General features: G+C 45.5%; 1 protein-coding gene across 2 annotated transcripts in view; it reads left to right on the forward strand.

The window, feature by feature from the left end:
• The window catches only part of shf (Src homology 2 domain containing F), a 208,533-nt gene that overhangs the window by 129,291 nt on the left and 58,117 nt on the right, over nt 1-21,125 (forward strand). Inside the window, exon 4 of one of the 2 annotated variants that reach the window (XM_078532370.1) lies at nt 3,042-3,215. The exons of the other annotated variant lie outside the window; for it this stretch is intronic. Within the exon in view, the coding sequence (XP_078388496.1) occupies nt 3,042-3,215 (174 nt within the window). The remainder of the gene's footprint in view (nt 1-3,041; nt 3,216-21,125) is intronic. 2 annotated transcript variants of the gene reach the window in all.

Genomic DNA, 21,125 nt, shown 5'->3' on the forward strand with positions numbered 1-21,125 from the left:
GATACAGAGTAAAGCTCCCTCTACACTGTCCCCATCAAACAATCCCAGGACAGGTACAGCATGGGGTTAGGTACAGAGTAAAGCTCCCTCTACATTGTCCCCATCGAACACTCCCAGGACAGGCACAGCACGGGGTTAGATACAGAGTACAGCTCCCTCTATACTGTCCCCATCAAACACTCCCAGGACAGGTACAGCACGGGGTTAGATACAGAGTAAAGCTCCCTCTACACTGTCCCCATCAAACATTCCCAGGGCAGGTACAGCACGGGGTTAGATACAGAGCAGGGCTCCCTCTACACTGTCCCCATCAAACACTCCCAGGACAGGTACAGCATGGGGTTAGATACAGAGCAGGGCTCCCTCTGCATTCTCCTAGCAATGTGTTCCAGTCCCTCATTGGACTAGACCCTGCTTCCCCCCATGTGCCATTTTTCTATTTTCCACTCCAGCCACACTGTGACCTGTTTGAGTATGATTGCCAGTTTATTCTGATGTTAAGACTGAGGTAACATGGCAAACATTGGCATTTGTCTAACAATGTGTCTGCTCCTTCATCCTAACCCATAGTGACAAAACCTGCAGACATTAATGAGAATAATGAGTCTCCGACTTGGCTGAGTGTTTCAGAACATACTACCCAGAGGCTGAAATGTTGGTAGTTGCTCCAAGTTTGGTGTTGATGGGTACATGTAACTTACACTATCGATACCATCATCCATGTTGGGAATGATTACAAACTCCTCTAACTCCCCAGTAGTTGGATCTGTACCATGTTTGCTGGCAGACTATTCAACTCTGAGAGTATCGGATATCCAGATCCTATCTTATCCTGTCCTTTGTCTGGTGCTAATCACGTACCTCTCTGTAAGATTGACCAGGGTCTGTTCCTCCCTATGTCTGGTAGCTGAGGCTGTGCTCATACCCTAACTGCTGCTCTGATTGAGGCTAAATTCAACTCCAGTGGCAGATTCAAAGAAAGACCTGGTGTTGCGTAAGGTCCAGTGCCCTCTTATATGCCTGGATCACATGGGGGTCAGCTATTCTCCCAAGGAATCATTTATATCACAGCTAATCGTGCCACACCAATGCCCCTAATGAATTACTTTGAAGTTACATTGTTACATGGGGAGGAATGGTGACCATTTTGTACTTGGCAAAGTCAGAAGAACAATGACACAAGAGACATGAGCAGGAGTACACCATATATCCCAATGAATCTGCTCCACCATTCAGTACGATCATGACTGATCTTGGGCTTCAGCTCCTGATGATAGTTTCATGGTCACCATTACTGAGACTAGCTTTCAATTCCAGATTTATTAATTGAATTTACATTTCACCCGCTGTCATGGTGGGCTTTGAACCCATGTCCCCCAAGCATTGGCTTGTGTCTCTGGATTACTCGTCAAGTGACATGACCACTATGTCACCGTCTCCCCATAAATACCCATCTTCCCATATACCCATTTTTGAAGATTTTCTTGAATGTTCCGCATTTTCAGGGTGTTTTTTTTACCTTCCTCTTCCCCATGTTATTTCCCCAGGAGGCACTATCTCTTACCCGGGTCGGGTTTCAATGGGACCCCAAGGTAGGGAGTATGGTGCCCCTCCAAGAGGGGCCCAGACCAGGCCACCCTAGGTGGAGTTAGTCGATCTCGCTGGGGACACTGCATCGAGCCTCGGGCTTAGGGAGAGGTGAAATCGGCCTGTTTCCTGCTTGCTAATGGTTACCCAGTGCAATCCAACTCTCCTCAGCTGAAAGGTTCCTTTGGGAGTGTGGTCAAACGAAAGATTCACAAGAATGGTTCCAGGGATGAGGAACTTCAGTTACGTAGATAGATTGGAGAAGCTGGCACTGTTTTCCTTAGAGAGGAGATTTGATAAAGACATTCAAAATCATGAGGAGCCTGGCCAGAGTAGATAGAGAAAGACTGTTCCCGTTGGTGGAAGGATCGAGAAGCAGAGGGAAAGGATTTGAGGTAATTGACACAAGAAGCAATGGAGGCGTGAAGCAAAGCTTTTTCACCCACCGAGTGGTTAGGACCTGGAATGCGCTGCCTGGGAGTGTGGTGGAGGCAGGTTCAATTGAGCTCTCAAGAGGGAATTGGATTATTATCTGAAGAGGAAGAATGTGCAGGGTTACGGGGAGAAGGTGGGGGAATGGCGCTAGGTGAGTTGCTCATTCCGGGAGCTGGTGCAAACATGGCGGGCTGAATGGCCTCTTCCTGTGTTATAGCAATGCTGTGATTCTGCCCACTCCCCTTAATTCCCTGAGAGACTAAAAATCTGTCTATCCCGGCCTTAAACGTATTCAATGATGGAGCATCCACAGCCCTCTGGGGTAGAGAATTCCAAAGATTCACAACCCTTGGAGTGAAGTAATTTCTCCTCATCTCAGTCCAAAATGATCGGCCCCTTATCCTGAGACTGGGCCCCCGTGTTTTAGATTCCCCAAGTTATAAATCGCCTTAACGAGAATAGCTGAACGATGGCCATGAAACTGGGGGAAGTTTTAGTCCTTGGGAAGACTGTCAAGGGATCGTCAATGCCAGTTTGAACCTTAAAAACGGGCTCAGTGGGACTCAGTGTTGCACCGGAGTGGAACCTGGATCCATAACCTGCTGTCTGCAAGTGGAGAAGGGTACTGAGCGCTCCAGTTGAATGGTAACACTATCTCAGTTTTCCTATTGAGTCCGGTAACTAACAGTAACTTAGTATTATGTTGCCACTGAGATTTGGAGCTGTGAGCTGTCCAACATCACTGCAATACTCTCGGGGAGTAAGGTTTACAGGAGTGTCACATCCACTAGAGTGATTGGAGGAAGGAGAATGACTTTACGCTCTGCACTCGCCTTTATCCTTCTTATACAAGAGGTTTTATCTCTCTCGCTTTATCTGAAACATTTTCTAAGACTTTTCTGCTCAACCTTGCCTGATTGTTCTCATTTCTCTTTTTTTTCTCCTGTTCGTCCTCCTCTTCCCTTCCCCCCTGACTCCCCCCCTCTCCCCCCTCTCCCCCTCTACGCCACCCTCTACAGTAGAGATTAAGGTAATAAAAGAACTGCCCTGGCCTCCACCAGTAGGACAACTGGACAGCGGGACGCCAAAAGCTGACGGGGACCTCCTGGTTTCTCACTGTCACCTCCTGCATCAGCATCACCACCTACACTCACAGCACGTGCAGCCGCAACCTGTTCCTGAAGACAGCAGTGGTGGGTCCAAGAATTCAGTCAGTTATGGTCTAAAGTGTAACTGCTTTAAATGAAGTGGGGGTGCTTGGTGGTGGGGTTGGGTGGGGGGAGGATGGGGAAACCTGCTCTGTTTCCTGACTACGCATTGTGACACGGACCTGGGTCATTATTTAAACCTATCAGTTAGTTTCCCTCTCCTATGTTGTCCCAGGTTTTAATCTCTTTGCCAGGGAACCACCTCTTCCCCACAGTTGCTTGTCCAGTGATCAGTCAGTAGTAGGTCCCACCCAACGGGGGCAAACATGGCCCTCCAGAGTCTGCCCTTTCCCCATCTTCTCTCTCCCTCTCACTCACTTTAACGACTTGCTTTGTTGTCACGTTTGATCCAACGGCGTGTGGTGTTCCCCAATGATGAGGGGGGTTGTGATGAAGGAGATAGGGAGAAACTGTTTCCACTGGCAGGAGGGTAGGTAACCAGAGGACACAGGTTAAGATCATGGGCAAAAAGTGCCAGAGGGGAACTGGGAATGGTCGTGAATTGTAATGATCTGGAATGTGCCGCCTGAAAGGGTGGTGGAATCAGATCCATCTGTGGCAGGAACTGGATGAATAGTCGAAAAGGAAGGATTTTCAGGATTCTGGGGGTAGAGCAGGTGGAGGGGAACTAATCGGATGGCTCTTTCAAACAACCAACACAAGCAAAATGGGCCGAATGGCCTCCTGTGCTGTATGATTCCACAGGTTACCCAACTGGAGGAGTTGGACTGGGGCACTAGGACTGACTGTGTTACAAATAAGCATCCAGCCTGAGGGACTATGTTGGTTTTGTGTTCCGGATCTTCACTGATCTGAGCCAGTATTTGACCTCGTTGAAGTATTACTGCTTCACAAAACGACTGACGTTGCTCCCAGGCAAACTCTTCCATCTGGTAAAGGCTTCAAATCCCCCTTAAAGGGAGAAGGTTTGGAGTAAGCTGGGCAGTTGATGGGACACCTTCTACCCCAAGGGTAATTGAGTTTTGGAATAAGTTGTTGGAGAATGTTGACCTTGCTGTTTAGGTTCAAGAAATCTCCACACTTCATCGCTTTACGCATAACTCTATAAAGTCCACATAAGCTACAGGAAAAGACCTTTATACAGCTGGGTCTTAAAACCAAACAACTTACTCAGAACACACCATTTGGACAGAAGTCATATTAACACTCTGGGACCCCAGAGGACAAGTTGAAATAAGATGCAGCCCTGAGGTGGTGGAGCAGGATGGGTTTCACCATATTCATAACCAGGAGGAAGGAAACTCCTTATTCTCACCAGTGAGGCCCCACTCTCGATCTCTTCTGAAGATTGCTACCTCCTGTGCTCTATGTTCTTTACCTCTTTTCTTTTCACTTTTTTATTAAAGCCTTACCCCCGTTAATTATGTTGGTTTTCAGATAGTATCACATCAAACTTACTGCTCAGAAACAGGCCATTTGGTCCATCAAGTCCATGCTGGTGTTTATGATCCACACAAAGCCGCCTTCTATTGCAATCATCTCACCCTGTCAACATCTCCTTTTACCCTCGTGTTTGTCCAGCTTCCCCTTAAATGCACCCCCTGTTATCCACGTCAACCACTCCTTGTGGTGGTGAGCTCCTACATGATTAAATTATAAATTCAACTGAGTATTCAATTTCTCAGTCTTTTAGCCTACCTTGTGATTAACAATTAACTGTCATACTCACCTGCCCATAAGTTATTAAATATCACGCTCGTCGAACACCGAGCACTACACTGTCCCCATCGAGCGCTCCCAGGCAACGTAAGTTGGGGCAAGAGGAAATTAGATGCATTTCTGGAGGGTTTTGAGGGATGGGAGGAGGTGGATAGGTTGAGGGAAGCAAGGTGGGTGAAGGATGTGGCGAGACGGTGAGTAGAGATGAGGGATAGAAATGGTGAGAAAGTCGATAGGTGAGTTGGAGATCTATAAGAAAGATATTGGCAAATTGTCTTCTGTTTCAAAAAGAACTTCTGTTGTTCTAAAAACCAAAAAAAACCCTGCCTTTTAACACTGGAAAATTCTTCCCATTCCTTTTATGTCAGGTGACTCTTTTAAAGTGCAAGTGGCTCGTCCTCCAGTTGCTGTTTGTGGGATCTTACTGTGTATAGAATGTTGTGCGATCAACATTCCTGGGAGTTAGGGTTTGTCTTATAAGGAAAGGTTGAGCAGGCTGGGCCTATACTCACTGGAGTTTAGAAGAATTAAGAGGTGATCTTATTGAACCACACGATTGTGAGGGGGCTTGACAGGGTAGATGCTGAGAGGATGTTTCCCCTTGCGGGGGGTATCTAGAACTTGGGGACACAGTTTCAAAATAAGGGGTCTCCCATTTAAGACGGAACGAGGTGGAATTTCTTCTCCCAGAGAGTCATTAGTCTGTGGAATTCTCTTCCCCAGGGAGCAGTGGAGGTTGGGTCATTGAATATATTCAAGGCTGAGTTAGATTTTGGATTGACAAAGAAGTCAAGAGTTATGGGGGACAGACAGGAAAGTGGAGTTAAAGCCACAAGCAGATCAGCCATGATCTTGTTGACTGGCGGAACAGGCACGAGGGGCTGAATGGCCTACTCCTGCTCCTATTTCTTATGTGCAACACCAACTTCTTTGCCAAACCGATATCCTTCTAAGTTCTGCCTCGTTATGAATCCAACCCACCTACAATAATACAGCTCCTAATGCATCAGTTCAGAATCGGAACAGCAATATTAGCCCTTAATAATGTGGCAACAGTTCTAAGCATGATCAATTGTGGAAAAATATATTATTCATAAAATTATAATATAGATATTTATAGTATTGCGTGCCAAGACAAACTTTTACCCAGAATAATTTGTTTTTAATTTTAGTGAGGGAAGTTGAAAGGTGAGTTTTTTTTCACATAATTCACACTGACACCCAGTGCAGTACTGAGGGAGTGCTGCATTGTCAGAGGTGCCATATTTCGGAAGAGATGCTAAAACCAAGGCCTGGTCTGCCCTCCCAAGTGGATGTCAAACATCCCGTGGTATGATTTCAAAGTGGAGCGGGGTTACTCTTCCGGTGTCCTGGCTGATACCTATCCCTCGACCAGGAACAGGTTATCTGGTCATCATCACATTGTTGTTTGTGGGAGTTTGCTGTGCGCAAATTGGCTGCTCTGTTTCAGAAATGGCAACAGTGACTACGCTTCATAAAGGACTTCAGTGGTTGAAAAGCACCATGGGATGTCCCGAGATGAAAGGCGCTATAGAAATACAAGTTGTTTTTTGTTCCTTTTCTTTAACACCCTGTTCATTGTTCATTGTTATGTGTGGCCATTTTTTTCTAAACGATAGGCTTGAAAGGACCAAATTATGGTTCCTCAATGGCCAACTTGGGAAGTGATGTTCAGTTGTGATTGACAGAAAGTGGCACTCCAATATACAAACGCAAGAAGAGGAGGAGGCCATTCAGCCCCTCCATTCTGTTCGAAAACGATTCATCTACACCTCAACTTTATTTTTTTACCCTTCATGGGATGTGGGTGTTATTGGTAAGGCCAGCATTGGTTACCCATTCCTAATTGCCCTTGCACCAAGTGGCTTGTCACACCATTTCAGAGGGCAGTTAAAAGTCAACCACATTGCTGTGGGTCTGGAGTCACATGTAGGCCAGACCAGGTAAGGACAGCAGGTTTCCTTCCCTATAGAGCATTAGTGAACTGGATGGATTTTTACAACAACCTACAATGGTCACTGTTACTGAGACCAGCTTTTAATTCCAGATTTATTAATTGAATTTAAAGTACACCGGCTGCTGTGGTGGGATTTAAACCCCTGTCCCCAGAGCCTGGGCCTTTGGGGATACTAGTCCAGTGATATTACCATGATGTCACCATCTCCCCCGGAAAAGAAGATTGACTGGGTTCCTAGTGTTTGTTTAAATAAAAGTGAAATAAAAGATAACTGAATGAGTTAAATCTGTGAGCTGTGACTATAATTAGATCATATTGGGCATGGTACCGTTCGTTTGAATTGGCACCACTGATGAATAAACTAGTGAAGTTTTTATATAACAGTGAGTAATGAAAATACAAGGTCTCTTAACAGTATCTGAATGTAGATGCACTCCTGTGCTTCAAACATCTTTAAAATATCCTTCCTCCTTTTCTCTCCCTGTTATCTACTGCCCTTCATCCCCACCCAACACCACCACTCCCTCCTCTCCCCCTACCCCCCTCGCTCCCACTCCCACACTGGTGAAGGCCTCAGTCCTCCTGGCCTCAGTCCCATTGGCTCCTCACCAGATTAGGATCAGGAGAGGGATTCCAGCCCGCCAAAGCAAATTTCAGCACCCCACCCCACCCCACCCCACCCCACCGCACTCCACCACCACCTTCTGTTGGCCTAGCTATCACAGTGCAGACGAGGGAATGACCTGAAATCTTCCTGACCTGTATAGATCAGTAACTTGTTAAATGGATCCAAGCCGGATAGTGAAGTATGAACCTAGACACAGAAAGTGAAGTATGAACCTAGATTCTTCTCTTGATAGTAGGTTTATTTGCAGCATGCAGCATTACATATCTCTGCCTCCTTCCTATCTACCAACACACCAGTGCCCCCGCAGTCCCTTTTTATACTCTTTTGAGAACTAGCAAAAATAAACTAATTAACAAATTAACTCATTCGCTAAGTGGCGTCCCCTAAAAGGGACAAAAATTACTATGATCACTAGATTAGTCCCAATTTGAGCCCGATACCACTTTCTTATACCCATACACACAGAAGCAAAGGATAAATCATGGACAAGGACAGATTTAAACTCAAACGGGCAAAGCACAATGGACTAATAATCCATCACCTTAACTTCTTGACCACCTCGGCGTACAAAGGGTATTAGTGAACAAAAATGGACTTTTATAACAATCCAGTAGTTACTTTGTCACCAGTATTTAATTAATTGACCTTAAATTCTCCAGTTGTCACGGGATTTGAACTCATTTCTCCACATACTTAGTCCAGGCCCCTGGATTACTAGTTCAGTAACATGACGATTATCAGTCCCTCTTTATATGTGTTCAAGATACTTAATCAACCAATACCCTCTACCCTGTTTATCCTTAATCTTAACAATACAATTAACATAACATTAACACAACTCACTTGAAAATCTCATTGACAAAGCAAAATGAAGCCTTAATCTGCAAATTTCCTTTTGATCTGAATATTTCTTTTGGAAACATCTGTCGATTATTTTTTAAAAAAATGGTGGCTAGGGTCCACAGATCTTATTTCCTGTCGTCAGATTTTGATCATGCTTTTCCATCAGTATTTCCCATTGCAAATTCCTATCAATATTTCACATTGAATTTTGCTATGTCAACTGTCATGACATAGCTGCAACCTTTGGCTACTAAGTGGCTTTGTGGAGCTGGCTTCTGATATCCATATGCCAATTCCATCACTGCCCTGCATTTCATAAAGTCCTACATCCATCAGCTGAATGTGGGCAAAGCCACGGACAACTTACCAGTTAGTATATGTGATTGGTTAGGGTTGGAAATTAGTATATGTAATTAATATTTGTAATTAGTTACTATATGCAATAAGTATTTGTCATTTTATATAGTTAGTATTTGTAATAAATTAGTATTTCTAATGCATTTGAAGTTAGTGTTGGTAATTTTAGTATGTGATTAGTTAGTAATTGTAGTTAGTTAATGTACATAATTAGAAAGTGTAATTAGTCTATTTAATTAGTATTTGTAATTAGTTCATGTTCGTAATTAGCACTCAAGCCATACTTGGTAATGAATGAGATTTCTGAATTTGGAAGTTGTGGGAGTACAATTCCCATCAGCCTTTCATGTTCTGGGATTGTCAAGAACAATTGGCCCAGGGTCCTTGCTCCTGACCAGATTCCCAGTGCCAGGATCGATGTGAGCCACGACCCTGATTGCTACCCAGTGGAATGACTCCTTCTGGAAAGTACCCAAGTGTGGATATTGGCCAAGGATGGAGGTGGGCTCAACTGTGAGGTCTTTCACAGTCGGATTCCCCCATCAACATTCTCTAACCTCCAAAGGACAGCGCGTGTGGACAACAGCTAGATGGTGATGGGAGGGGGTGGGGGGGTGGTGGTGGGCTGGCCTGTGATGCCTTTTAAAGCGGAATAGCCTGACATTCTGCCTGGGCTCACCCAATAAAGATTGGCTGCTTGTGTCGGGCCCAGGTGAGGTACCTCTGGAACCCAGACCACCACCCTAAAGAGGCAGCACTCTGGGGAAGGTGGGGAGTAAAACGACAGGTATGTGAACCCCAGGTCACCCATCCTACACCCCAGTATGATGCCCACCCCAAGTATCCCTCACCTCCCATCCCAACACTCCCCACTCTCCCGGCTATCCCTAATGACCAGACCTTCACCCTGTATTGAACACAGCATGCCAACCCCACACTAACACAGGCTGTGGACACTTGCTGGCGAGTGGGCTTAATCCACACTAGTTAACCTAATTGCTCTGCATGTCTTGTGTGTGAACTGACCTGGATATCATTTCCCTTGTTGAACAGTGTGATGTTTTACAGTGTTCCGAGCATGTTAAAACCTCCTTCAGCACAGAAGATCCACGATGTAACTCTTTTTCTTAATGGACTGCTGTAATCATGTGACACATGCATTCGTTTGTACATAATAAATAATTTATTTTTTAAAATAAAATCTTTCTGCACTTTTTCTGTTGATATTCTTTTCCACTTGGCGCTAGATATTTTGGATACTGACTGATTCTGTGCTGTGACTTACACCAAAACTTTGAAACCAATGCCTTACTAACTCTAACTGTTTCTGTTTTCTTTATCTCCTGAGGGTAATGGCTTTGGCTGGGGGTCCTTTAAGAAACATACGACCTCCAGTGTTGCCCCTGTTCTTCGGGTGAGAGCCGAGGCTATTTGACCACGGGAGCGGAGCCCCACTCTGTCCTCAGTCGAGGCACCCATCCTCCCCCACCCCACCCCAACCCGCCACACCCACAACACCCTCGCCCAGCAGGGGTCACTCGCTGCCAGGAGGGTAGATTTGTTATATATCCAGGAAAGGCAGGGCACTGTAATTTTAACCAGATCAGCATCGGGATAAGGAACAAAGGGCTCAACACTATTCCCTCTCCATGAAATGAAGCCGTGATTTTGCAGCATGTGAATGATGTGCCCGCAGCATTGGCAGGGTGCAGCCACGCCAACGTCTTACCCTTGGGTTAAAGCTGGCATTTCCCTGCCGGACATGTGCAGTTGCGCTAGTTAAAAGGTGGTGAGAATTAGGGGGAGGGGGAGGTAGAGGATGAGGTATTTGGAGCTGGGGGGGTGAGGTTTGTAAAAGAGGAGCCATTGCCCTTAGTGTGAGGGGTAAAATTGAGAAAGACGAGAAAGATTACAACAAAGGGAGCGGTTAGAGGGGGAGAGAGACACTTGACAAGAGAAATTACAAATCACAAAAGCTTGCTGAACTTGTGAATCAAAGATTAGTACAGCACAGAGGAGGCCATTCAGTCCTTTGAGTTTGTACTGGCCCTTTTGAATCTTGTACATCATTTCATGAATCCTTGAGTCACTCTATCTGCCTGTTGGGTTATTTAGGTGTCAGGCTCTGTTCCTCCTCCATCAGCTGCAGCCTCTCTGGGTGAATGATGTGCCCGCAGCATTGGCAGGGTGCAGCCATGCCAGTGTCTGACCCTTGGGTTAAAGCTGGCATTTCCTGCCGGACCTGTGCAGTTGGCTTGGGGCCCCTCGGGCAATTGGGTTTCTGCGTTGCGCTGGAGGCCCTGTTGCTAAGGGAGAGGGGATGGGAAATGAGCCTTGGAGCGAGGAGCCATCTGCACACCTTCATCAAGCGCCGTGTTTGTAACTAACAGCACTGTGGGTGTACCTACACCACATGGACTGCCGCGGTTCAAGAAGGCAGCTCACCACCACCTTCTCAAGGGGCAATTGGGGATGGGCAATAAATGCTGGCTTAGTCAGCAACACCCACATCCCGTAAATGAATGAGAAAGGCTAAAACATGCATGATTTGTCAAAGCTGTACTCACTTTGTCCATCACTCTGCTCATGCCATCTCCTGGATTGGCTTTCCATAACTCAAAGAGTAATTTTACAGACGACTCTTTCTCTTTTTGGTCTAGGGGTTTCTCTCTTTTCTCCCCACCCCCCCCCATCTCCCAGGAGCTGCAGTGGGGAGGGAGGAGGGTAGTGGAGGGAGTGTCACATCGTAACACAGCGATCTTTAAAACGATGAAAGGTTGTGTGGTAGAGTCAACACAGGAGAGAGAGAGAATGTTTCCTCTTGTGGGGAAGAGCAAAACTAGAATCCATCGAGATCAGATAGTTCCGAAGAAATCCAATCAGGAATTCATAGCGAGTTCCACATTCCCCCCACCCTCTAATTCACTTATAGAGTGCAGCGAATGTGGAACTCGCTACGATGGGTATATTTAAAGGGAAGTTAGATAAACACATCCGGGAGAAAGGAATTGATAGAATGAGATGAGGAAGGGTGGGACAAGGATCAAATGGAGCATAATTGCCAGCATAGATTGGTTGGGCTGAATGGCCTGTTTCTTTGATGTATGTTCTATGTAACTAAGTGTGGGACAGGCTTGATTGTCCGGTTGGTCTTTTACTTCTGGCCATCCCTGGATAAGGGTCCTCACCTACTCCCAGGATAGGGAGGATATTGAGTACAGCGAAGCTTTTAAGTTCTTAGACTGAGGTTATCTGCAATGTACCATGTCCCCCATCCCTCCCAACCGCCCTTAACTTGGACTAAAATATAGTTAAGCTCCCAACGTTCACTGACCGATGTTCTCCAGGCTCTGGAGTACTGAACCCATTGTATAACTACTGGAAGTTCAAAATCCTTATCCTTGAATTTCAACCCTGCTATGGCCTTGCCCCATCCCACCTCTGTATCGACTCCTGACCCATATCCCTCTCCATCTCATACCCTGCCTCAATACTCTCAACAACAACATACATTTATATAGCACCCTTAACCTAGTAACCTTTTGTGTGAAGTATCTTGGGATGTTTCATCGAATCAAATCTGACACCAGGCCACACAAAGAGACAGGCGACCCAATGCTTGGTCAAAGAGAGAGGTTTGAAAAGAGGAGAGAGAGAGAGAGAGACATGAAGAGGTTTAGTGCAGGTCGCTGTATCAGCAGTGTTGATTCTTTTCAATCTCTGGTCAATAAATAGTTCATTTAAAAATATGTCTGTCTGTGTGTATGTGTCTATGGGCAGAATTTTGCCCTTGATGGGCGGGCGGGCCCGATTAAGGCCCGCCCAGCGTGACGCCCGGCGGGGTCAGAGTGCACTCTATCGCACATGTGCACGACAGAGTGCACATCTCCCTGAGGCAAAGTGCTGCCTCAGAGAGAGCGCTGAAAACCAGTGAAACTTTAAGAATAGAAAAATAAAAAAATCATGAACATGTCCCCCTCATGTGAAAATGTCATACGAGATGGGACATGTTAATGCAACGCACAAAAACTTTATAACAATTTTTTAATTCCGATGTCAAACCTCATCCCGCCACTGGATGAGGTTTGTAAAAAAGAAACTCACTTACCCGCCTGCCCCTTGGGCCCGTGCGTCAAGCCGGAGTTCGCACGGGCCCCTCAAAATCCTGCTCGATTGGAGATTCAATGGCTTTAACGAGGCCTTTCATTAATGGCGGGCGTGCGTCCTGCCAACTGGAATATCGCGATGCCGCGCGCTGACATCGGGACGCTCGCACGATGTCAGTGCGCGACATTTTAAGCGCTGGCATGCGGGCTCCGCCACCCACACACCAGCCAGAAGATTCTGCCCTGTGTGCGTGTTTGCACGCATGCGTCTGTGTGCGCATGTATGTTTGCATGTGTGTGTGTGTGTGCGTGTTCCTGTATCTGTGTGTATGTGTATGCACATCTATGTGTGTGCATGTGTGTTTGTGTATCTCTCCCTTTCTCCTCTCTCTCTCCATAAGACCATAAGACATAGGAGCAGAAATTAGGCCATTCGGTCCATCGAGTCTGCTCTGCCATTCAATCATGGCTGATAAGTTTCTCAACCCCATTCTCCCGCCTTCTCCCCGTAACCTTTGATCCCCTTACCAATCAAGAACCTATCTATCTCGGTCTTAAATACACTCAATGACCTGGCCTCCACAGCCTTCTGTGGCAATGAATTCCATAGATTCACCACTCTCTGGCTAAAGAAGTTTCTCCTCATCTCTGTTCTAAAAGGTCTTCCCTTTACTCTGAGGTTGTGCCCTCGAGTCCTAGTCTCTCCTACTAATGGAAACATCTTCCCCACGTCCACTCTATCCAGGCCTTTCAGTATTCTGTAAGTTTCAATCAGATCCCCCCCTCATCCTTCTAAACTCCATCGAGTATAGACCCAGAGTCCTCAAACGTCCCTCATATGTTAAGCCTTTCATCAGATGAACGGCAGTGAAGTTCTCACTGGGGTGACTCACAAATAATGGCCATTTGAGAAAGTTAATGAAAAGTTTTAGGAACCTGTGGAAGACCCTCTGTGGAGCAGAAGGAGAGGAGAGGAGACCAGGTGGGGGAGGGGAGGAGGTGACAAAGCAGAGCAGAGTTGGACATGAGGGATGGGACGGAGAGGAGGGCAATGGGGAAGGAAAGTAGGGGGTGGGGGAGGGGAAGACAGGGTTCAAGGAAGGGATGGAAGAGGGGAGTGGGGGAGGGAAGAGAAGGGGAAAAGTATCAAGAAAATGAAGCACATAAAAATTACATTGAGCAAAAATAATCGGAGAGAAAAGTGCAGTGCTCACAGCGAGAGGCACAGGGAGAGGCAGGGATCTGATCATATTAAAGAAAATGTCACTGAGCGACTGGAGGTTTGGTTCGGTGTTCAGAACACACACTAACCATTCAAACCACGACTGGGAGGTTATGATATCATCTAAGCACTCAAGTGGATTATATCGTCTTATTCCCCATGACCCCATGCTTCTAAAGTGACCAGCTAAATTTAGACAGCTTGCAGACTGTAAACAAGTCTGCAGGATCCACAAGGGCCACCTCTTATTGTGTTTACTTCATAAAAATGGCCGAATGAGTAAACACTCTCGCTTGTAATGGTTTGAGAAAAAAAACAGCACAAGGTCCCAAGTGAAGAGTGTAATTTAACTGAACAAAAACAAAACAGAGATTGAAGCAGGTTGATCAGCGTCTGAAGAAAGAAAGACTTGCATTTACATAGCGCCTTTCACAACTCAGGACATTCCAAAGCGCCTTACAGCCAACCAAGTACTTTTGGAAGTGTATTTATTCACTGTTATGATGTAGGAAATGCAGCAGCTGATTTAGACACAGCAAGTTCCTACAAACAGCAGTAGGGATGTCGGTTGAAGTTTACCAACTGAATCACAGCTGAGTGAAGACAGCTTAACATTTTGGATAGCGTCAACTCCATCAGAAACATTCTGTTCCTGTGAGGAGACCACGTGCATTGTTACTTCACCTCTCAATCTCCGATCCCCTGTTGAACGCATTTTACAGACAGACAGGAAATGAGCTGAGAAGAGTTTTTGTGCTTTTTCTATTGTGATCATGGGTTTTAGGAAATGCCATTCAAATGATAAACTATCAGCCTCCCAAAACCACTCTCTTCTCACTTTCCAGTAGAGTTAGACACCCAGAATCCCTATAACTAAACAGGAGCTCTACACTGTATCTAACCCCGTGCTGTACCTGTCCTGGGAGTGTTTGATGGGGACAGTGTAGAGGGAGCTTTACTCTGTATATAACCCCGTGCTGTACCTGCCCTGGGAGTGTTTGATGGGGACAGTGTAGAGGGAGCTTCACTCTGTATCTAACCCCGTGCTGTACCTGTCCTGGGGGTGTTTGATGTTGACATGAAATAGCAGAGTTCCTTATCTCACATTCCTGACCTTGATGAGTATAAAGGAAATGCTTATGAAAACTCCGGTAAATAGAATCTGGGTTCAGTTCTGGTCACACCTGAAATAGCAAAGGGCAGGAATTTGAAACATGTTCAATCACGGGTCTAATCCAGCAAAGAAGCTGATCCTGATTTGCTGAAGATCTCCGTGCTCTGTATAACTCGGTTAGTGTGAAATGTGTTTGTGACCCGAAGGTTAATGATGCTGCTCCGTGCAGAGCTCGTTCAATCTGCATTGGACTGATTCAACCCTGGGAAACCTGGGAATTCTTTCACTCCCTTATCTGAGATGTGGAAGAAACTCATTAACCAAAAGGGTTCAATAACAGAGCATCTGCAGCAAAGAACTTCACAATACAGTATGTAAAATACACACACACTGCACACACATGTTGCACACACTCACTGTGCACACACTCACATTGCACACACACTCATGCTGCGCACACTCACATTGCACACACACTCATGCTGCGCACACTCATACTGCACACACACCACACACTCACACTGCACACACACTACACACTCATACTGCACACACACCACACACTCACACTGCACACACACCACATACAGTCACACTGCACATACTGAACTGCACACATACTCAGAGCTGCACTCACACTACACACACAGTTACACTGCACACCCACTCACACCTGCACTCACACTACACATACACTCACACTGCACATACGCTCATGCTGTGCACACTCACACTGCACACACACACTGCAAATACACACACTGCATACACTCACACACACTCACTGTACACACATGCTCACACTGCACACACTCACACCTGCGCTCACTCACACACACATACCTGCACTCTCACTGCACACAGTCACACCTGCTTTCACACCTGCACTCACATTGCACACACACTCACACTCTCACTCACATTGCGCACACACTCACTCTCATGGCACACACACTCATACCTGCACTCTCACTATACACACTCACACCTGCTTTCATGCCTGCACTCACATTGCACACACACTCACACCTGTGCGCACACTCAAACAGCACACATATTCAAACTGCATGCACACTCCCACTGCACACCTGCACTCTCATTGCACACGCTCACACCTAAACTCATACTGCACACACAATCTAGCTCCACGCATGGTCTTGCTGCGTTCACACACATACTGCATGCACACACCTTGCACACACACTCATGCTGCACACATTCTCACTGCACACACACTCACACTGCGCACCCACTCACACTGCATGCACACTCACACTGTAATTACTCTCACTGTACACACATGCATGCCGTGTGCACACTCAGACTTGCACACACACTCATGCTGCACGCACATACTTGCTTTGCACACACTTGCAGCCTGCACACTCACGCTGCATGCGTGCTCACACAGCACATGCACTCACCATGTGCGCACTCACACTGTACATATAAACTCGCTGCACACGGATACACTGTATGCACACATACACTGCGTGCACACTCTTGCTGCGTGCACACACTCACAGTACACACACTCACACTCCACACACTCACACTGCACACACACCCTGCATACACACTCATACTACACATACACTCACACTGCACACACTCTTGCTGGACGCACACTCTCTGTCTACGCGCATACACTCTGCGCACATACTCTGCACGCGCACTCTCTCTACATGCACACTCTCTGCACGGACACACTGCGTGCACACTCTCACTGTGCGCACACGCACTCACCCTGCAGATGCACTCCCTCTGCAGACAGATGCTTGCACTGTACTTACACTCATTCTGCACACAACTCCTGCACACACATTCTCGCTGCACGCACATGCTCATCCTGCACATCACACTCATACTGCACACGCACTTACCTTGCACACGCACTCAGCCTGTACACACACTCACCCTGCACATACACTCATCCTGCACACAGACTCGCTGTGCACATTCTCGCATTGCGCGCACACACGTTGCACACACACTCTTGCTGCACATGCACGTAGCATACTAGATCTGGTAATGTGCAATGTGACAGGACTCATTAAGGATCTCATAGTGAAGGCGCCCCTAAGAAACAGTGAGTATAATATGATTGAATTTCACATTCAGTTTGAGGGAGAGAGGAGTGGATCTAAGGCCAGTGTTTTAAACTTAAATAAGGGCAATTATGAGCACATGAAGACGGAGCTGGCTAAAGTGAACTGGGAAATTGGGTAAAGGGATAAGTCAGTAGAGATGAAGTGCCAGACATTTAAGGAGATACTTCAGAAAATTCAGAAAGGATGCACTCCAATGAGAAAGAAAAAAATCAAAGGGAAGGACACAGCATCCGTGGCTAACTAAAGAAGTTAAAGATAGTATTGTTATAACCTCAGCCCATGTTAATTGCCTGTGCAAACCAAATCCCAGAGGGAAATTTGACTTACAGGTCATACCCTTTTTTTGTATCCTGAAAACGAGAGGACGACACACTGATCTCAGCAGCAAGAGTCCAGGAACCTTTTGGGATTTAAAAAATTAAAAGTAAAAGTTTATTAACGAGAATAAAAGAAAACTTAAGCACACAAGATTACTGTTGCAGAATTAAGGTTAGTCTTAAAACACATTCCCCAAAAACAGTCTCTAATTGTTCAGACATACAAGTAAATGCCTTCTAGGCAAAACTCCCTTATAGATGTTTAACTATCAAAGTCCAGTAATATTACCCATGGCCAACTACTGTAGCCTCAAAGAAAGCATACCACATGATCTCTACCCCTCTTCCACTCTGTGGTGGAGATCCAAACTTCAGAATAAAACTACTTTTTGCAGCCCAAGACTTTTCTGGCTTGACTGGATGGTTGATTCAAACTGCATCCTCTCCTAGCCCACACCTCCATCTATAGCTCCAGCTGCTACATCTCACAGCTCCAGCTCAACAGCCCAACAGCTCAAGGACTCCCTTAAGCTCTATACAGTAACTCTGAAATATCATTTTTCCCCTTTCATCTCAGGTTCCATTGTTTTCCCACCACTTTGAAACTCAAATCCTTCCAAATATAAGATCTTTCATGTTCCCATCTTGTCTTTGCTTTTGGGTGAATAAAAATATAATACCCCTACTCCTATATACCTATGGAACTCCTACAAGATGTAAACATGTTTCTTTATGCCTCTGACTCCCCTTTGATATTCAAACAAACTCCCCACTTATCCAAAAATAGAAAATCCTTTTCGTCTTTTAAATCGCCCCTCCACAAACAACCTGTCTCCTCTTAATATCTGCCCAGCTTAATTTAATCACACACACAAGCTGAGTGAGTGGGCAAATGCATGGCAGATGCAGTATAATGTGGATAAATGTGAGGTTATCCATTTTGGTAGCAAAAACAAGAAGGCAGATTATTCTCTGAATGGCTTTAAATTGAGAGAGGGGAATGTGCAATGAGACCTGGGTGTCCTCGTACACCAGTCGCTGAAGGTAAGCATGCAGGTGCAGCAGGTGGTAAAGAAGGCAAATAGTATATTGGCCTTCATAGCGAGAAGATTCGAGTACAGGAACAAGGATGTCTTGCTGCAATTATACAGGGCCTTGGTGAGACCACACCTGGAATATTGTGTGCAGTTTTGGTCTTCTTATCTGAGAAAGGGTGTACTTGCTGTAGAGGGAATGCAGCAAAGGTTTACCAGACTGATTCCTGGGATGGCGGGACTGACACGAGGAGAGATTGAGTCGATTGGGATTATATTCGCTGGAGTTCAGAAGACTGAGGGGGAATCTCATAGAAACCTATAAAATTCTAACAGGACTAGACAGGGTAGATGCAGGAAGGATGTTCCCATTGGTGGGGGAGTCCAGAACCAGGGGTCACAGTCTGAGGATATGGGGTAGGACTGAGATGAGGAGAAATTTCTTCACCCAGAGAGTGGTGAGCCTGTGGAGTTCATTACCACAGAAAGTAGTTGAGACCAAAACATTGTATGTTTTCAAGAAGGAGTTAGATATAGCTCTCGGGTCGAAAGGGTATGGGGAGAAAGCGGGAGCACTCTATTGAGTTGGATGATCAGCCATGATCATAATGAATGGCGGAGCAGGCTCGAAGGGCCGAATGGCCTACTCCTGCTCCTAGTTTCTATGTTTTACACACACACACACAGCCTGTTCGCAGAATAACACAATATTCCCCAAAAATATTTTTAGAAGTCCATTTCTCACAGTGTCAAACTGAAAGAAAAAGTGTAAAATTCTGCAAAGATGGGTGGCAGGTCGGAAGATTGGAAAGAATATAAAGAATTATGGAAAGACTCATAACGAGGGAGAAATTGGAGTACGAGAGAAAGCTGGCTAGAAATATAAAAACAGAAAGTAAGAGTTTCTATAGGTTTTTAACAAGGAAAAGAGTAAATAAAGTGATTGTTGGTCCTCTAGAGGGAGAGTCTGGGGAATTAAGAATTGAAAATAAGGAAATGGCAGATGAATTGAACAGATATTTTGTGTCTGTCTTCACTGTAGAGGATACAAATAACATCCTAGAAATAATTGGCAATTAGGAGTAGAAAGGGATGGAGGAACTTAAAACAATTACAGCCTCCAGGGAAGTGAGAAAATTATTAGAGCTAAAAGCTGACAAGTCCCCAGCTCCCGATGGACTCCATCCCAGGGGCTTAAAAGAAGTGACTTCTGAGATAGTAGATGCATTGGTTTTAATTTTTCAAAATTCCCAAGATTCTGGAAAGGTCCCATCAGATTGGAAAATAGTGAATGTGATTGCTCTATTCAAGGAAGGAGGGAGACGGAAAGCAGGAAACTCCAGGCCAGTTAGCTTAACAATTGCTGGAATCTATTATTAAGGAGGTTATACCAGGGCACTTCGAAAATCTCATTGAAATCAGGCAGAGTCAACATGGTTTTGTTGAAAGGGAAATCATGTTTGGCTAATTTATTGGAGTTCTTTGAGGAAGTAACAAGCAAGGTGGATAAAGGGGAGCCTGTGGATGTGCTGTACTTAGATTTCAGGCATTTGACAAAGTGCCACATCAACGGTTACTATGCAAAATAAGAGCTCATGGTGTAGGGGGTAACATGTTAGCATGGATAGAGGATTGGTTAGCTAACAGGAAGCAGAGATTGGGATAAATGGGTCTTTTTCAGGTTGGCAAGATGTGATAAGTGGAGTGTCACAGGGATCAGTGCTGGGACCTCAACAATTTCAATTTATATAAATGACTTGGATGAAGGAACCGAATGTCTGGTTTCTAAATTTGCTGATGACACAAAGATAGAAGAGTAAGTTGTGAATAGGACATCAGAAACCTGCAAAGGGACATAGGGAGGCTAAGTGAGTGGGCGAAAATTTGGCAGATGGCGTATAATGTGGGGAAATGTGAACTTGTTCACTTTGGCGGGAAGAATAGAAAAGCAGCAAATTATTTAAATGGAGGGAGATTGCAGAACTCCGAGGTACAGAGGGATCTGGGTGTCCTGGCAGACAAATCAGGAAAAGTTAGCATGCAGATGCAGCAAGTGATTAGGAAGGCGAATGGAATGTTGTTGTTTATTGCAAGGGGAATGGAATATAATAGTAGGGATGTTTTGCTACAGCTGTACAGGACGAGCGTCAGACCTTATTTAAGAAATGCGCTAGAAGCAGTTCAGAGAAAGTTCATTCGACTGATTTCTGGGACGAGGGGGGTTATCTTATGAAGAAAGGTTGGACAGGCTGGGCCTGTATCCATTGGAGTTTAGAAGAATGAGAGGTGATCTTATTAAAACATTAAGATCCTGAGGGGACTTGACAGGGCAGATGCTGAGAGGATGTTTCCCCTTGTGGGGGAGACTAGAACGAGGGGACACAGTTTAAAAATTAGGGGTCTCCTAGTTAAGACGGAGATGAGAAGAATTTTTTTCTCCCAGAGGGTTGTGAATCTTTGGAACTCTCTTCCCCAGAGAGTGTTGGAGGCTGGGTCATTGAATAT

This window comes from Cetorhinus maximus, chromosome 30 (assembly GCF_964194155.1).
Source record: "Cetorhinus maximus chromosome 30, sCetMax3.hap1.1, whole genome shotgun sequence".
In the NCBI taxonomy this organism is placed as follows: domain Eukaryota; kingdom Metazoa; phylum Chordata; class Chondrichthyes; order Lamniformes; family Cetorhinidae; genus Cetorhinus; species Cetorhinus maximus.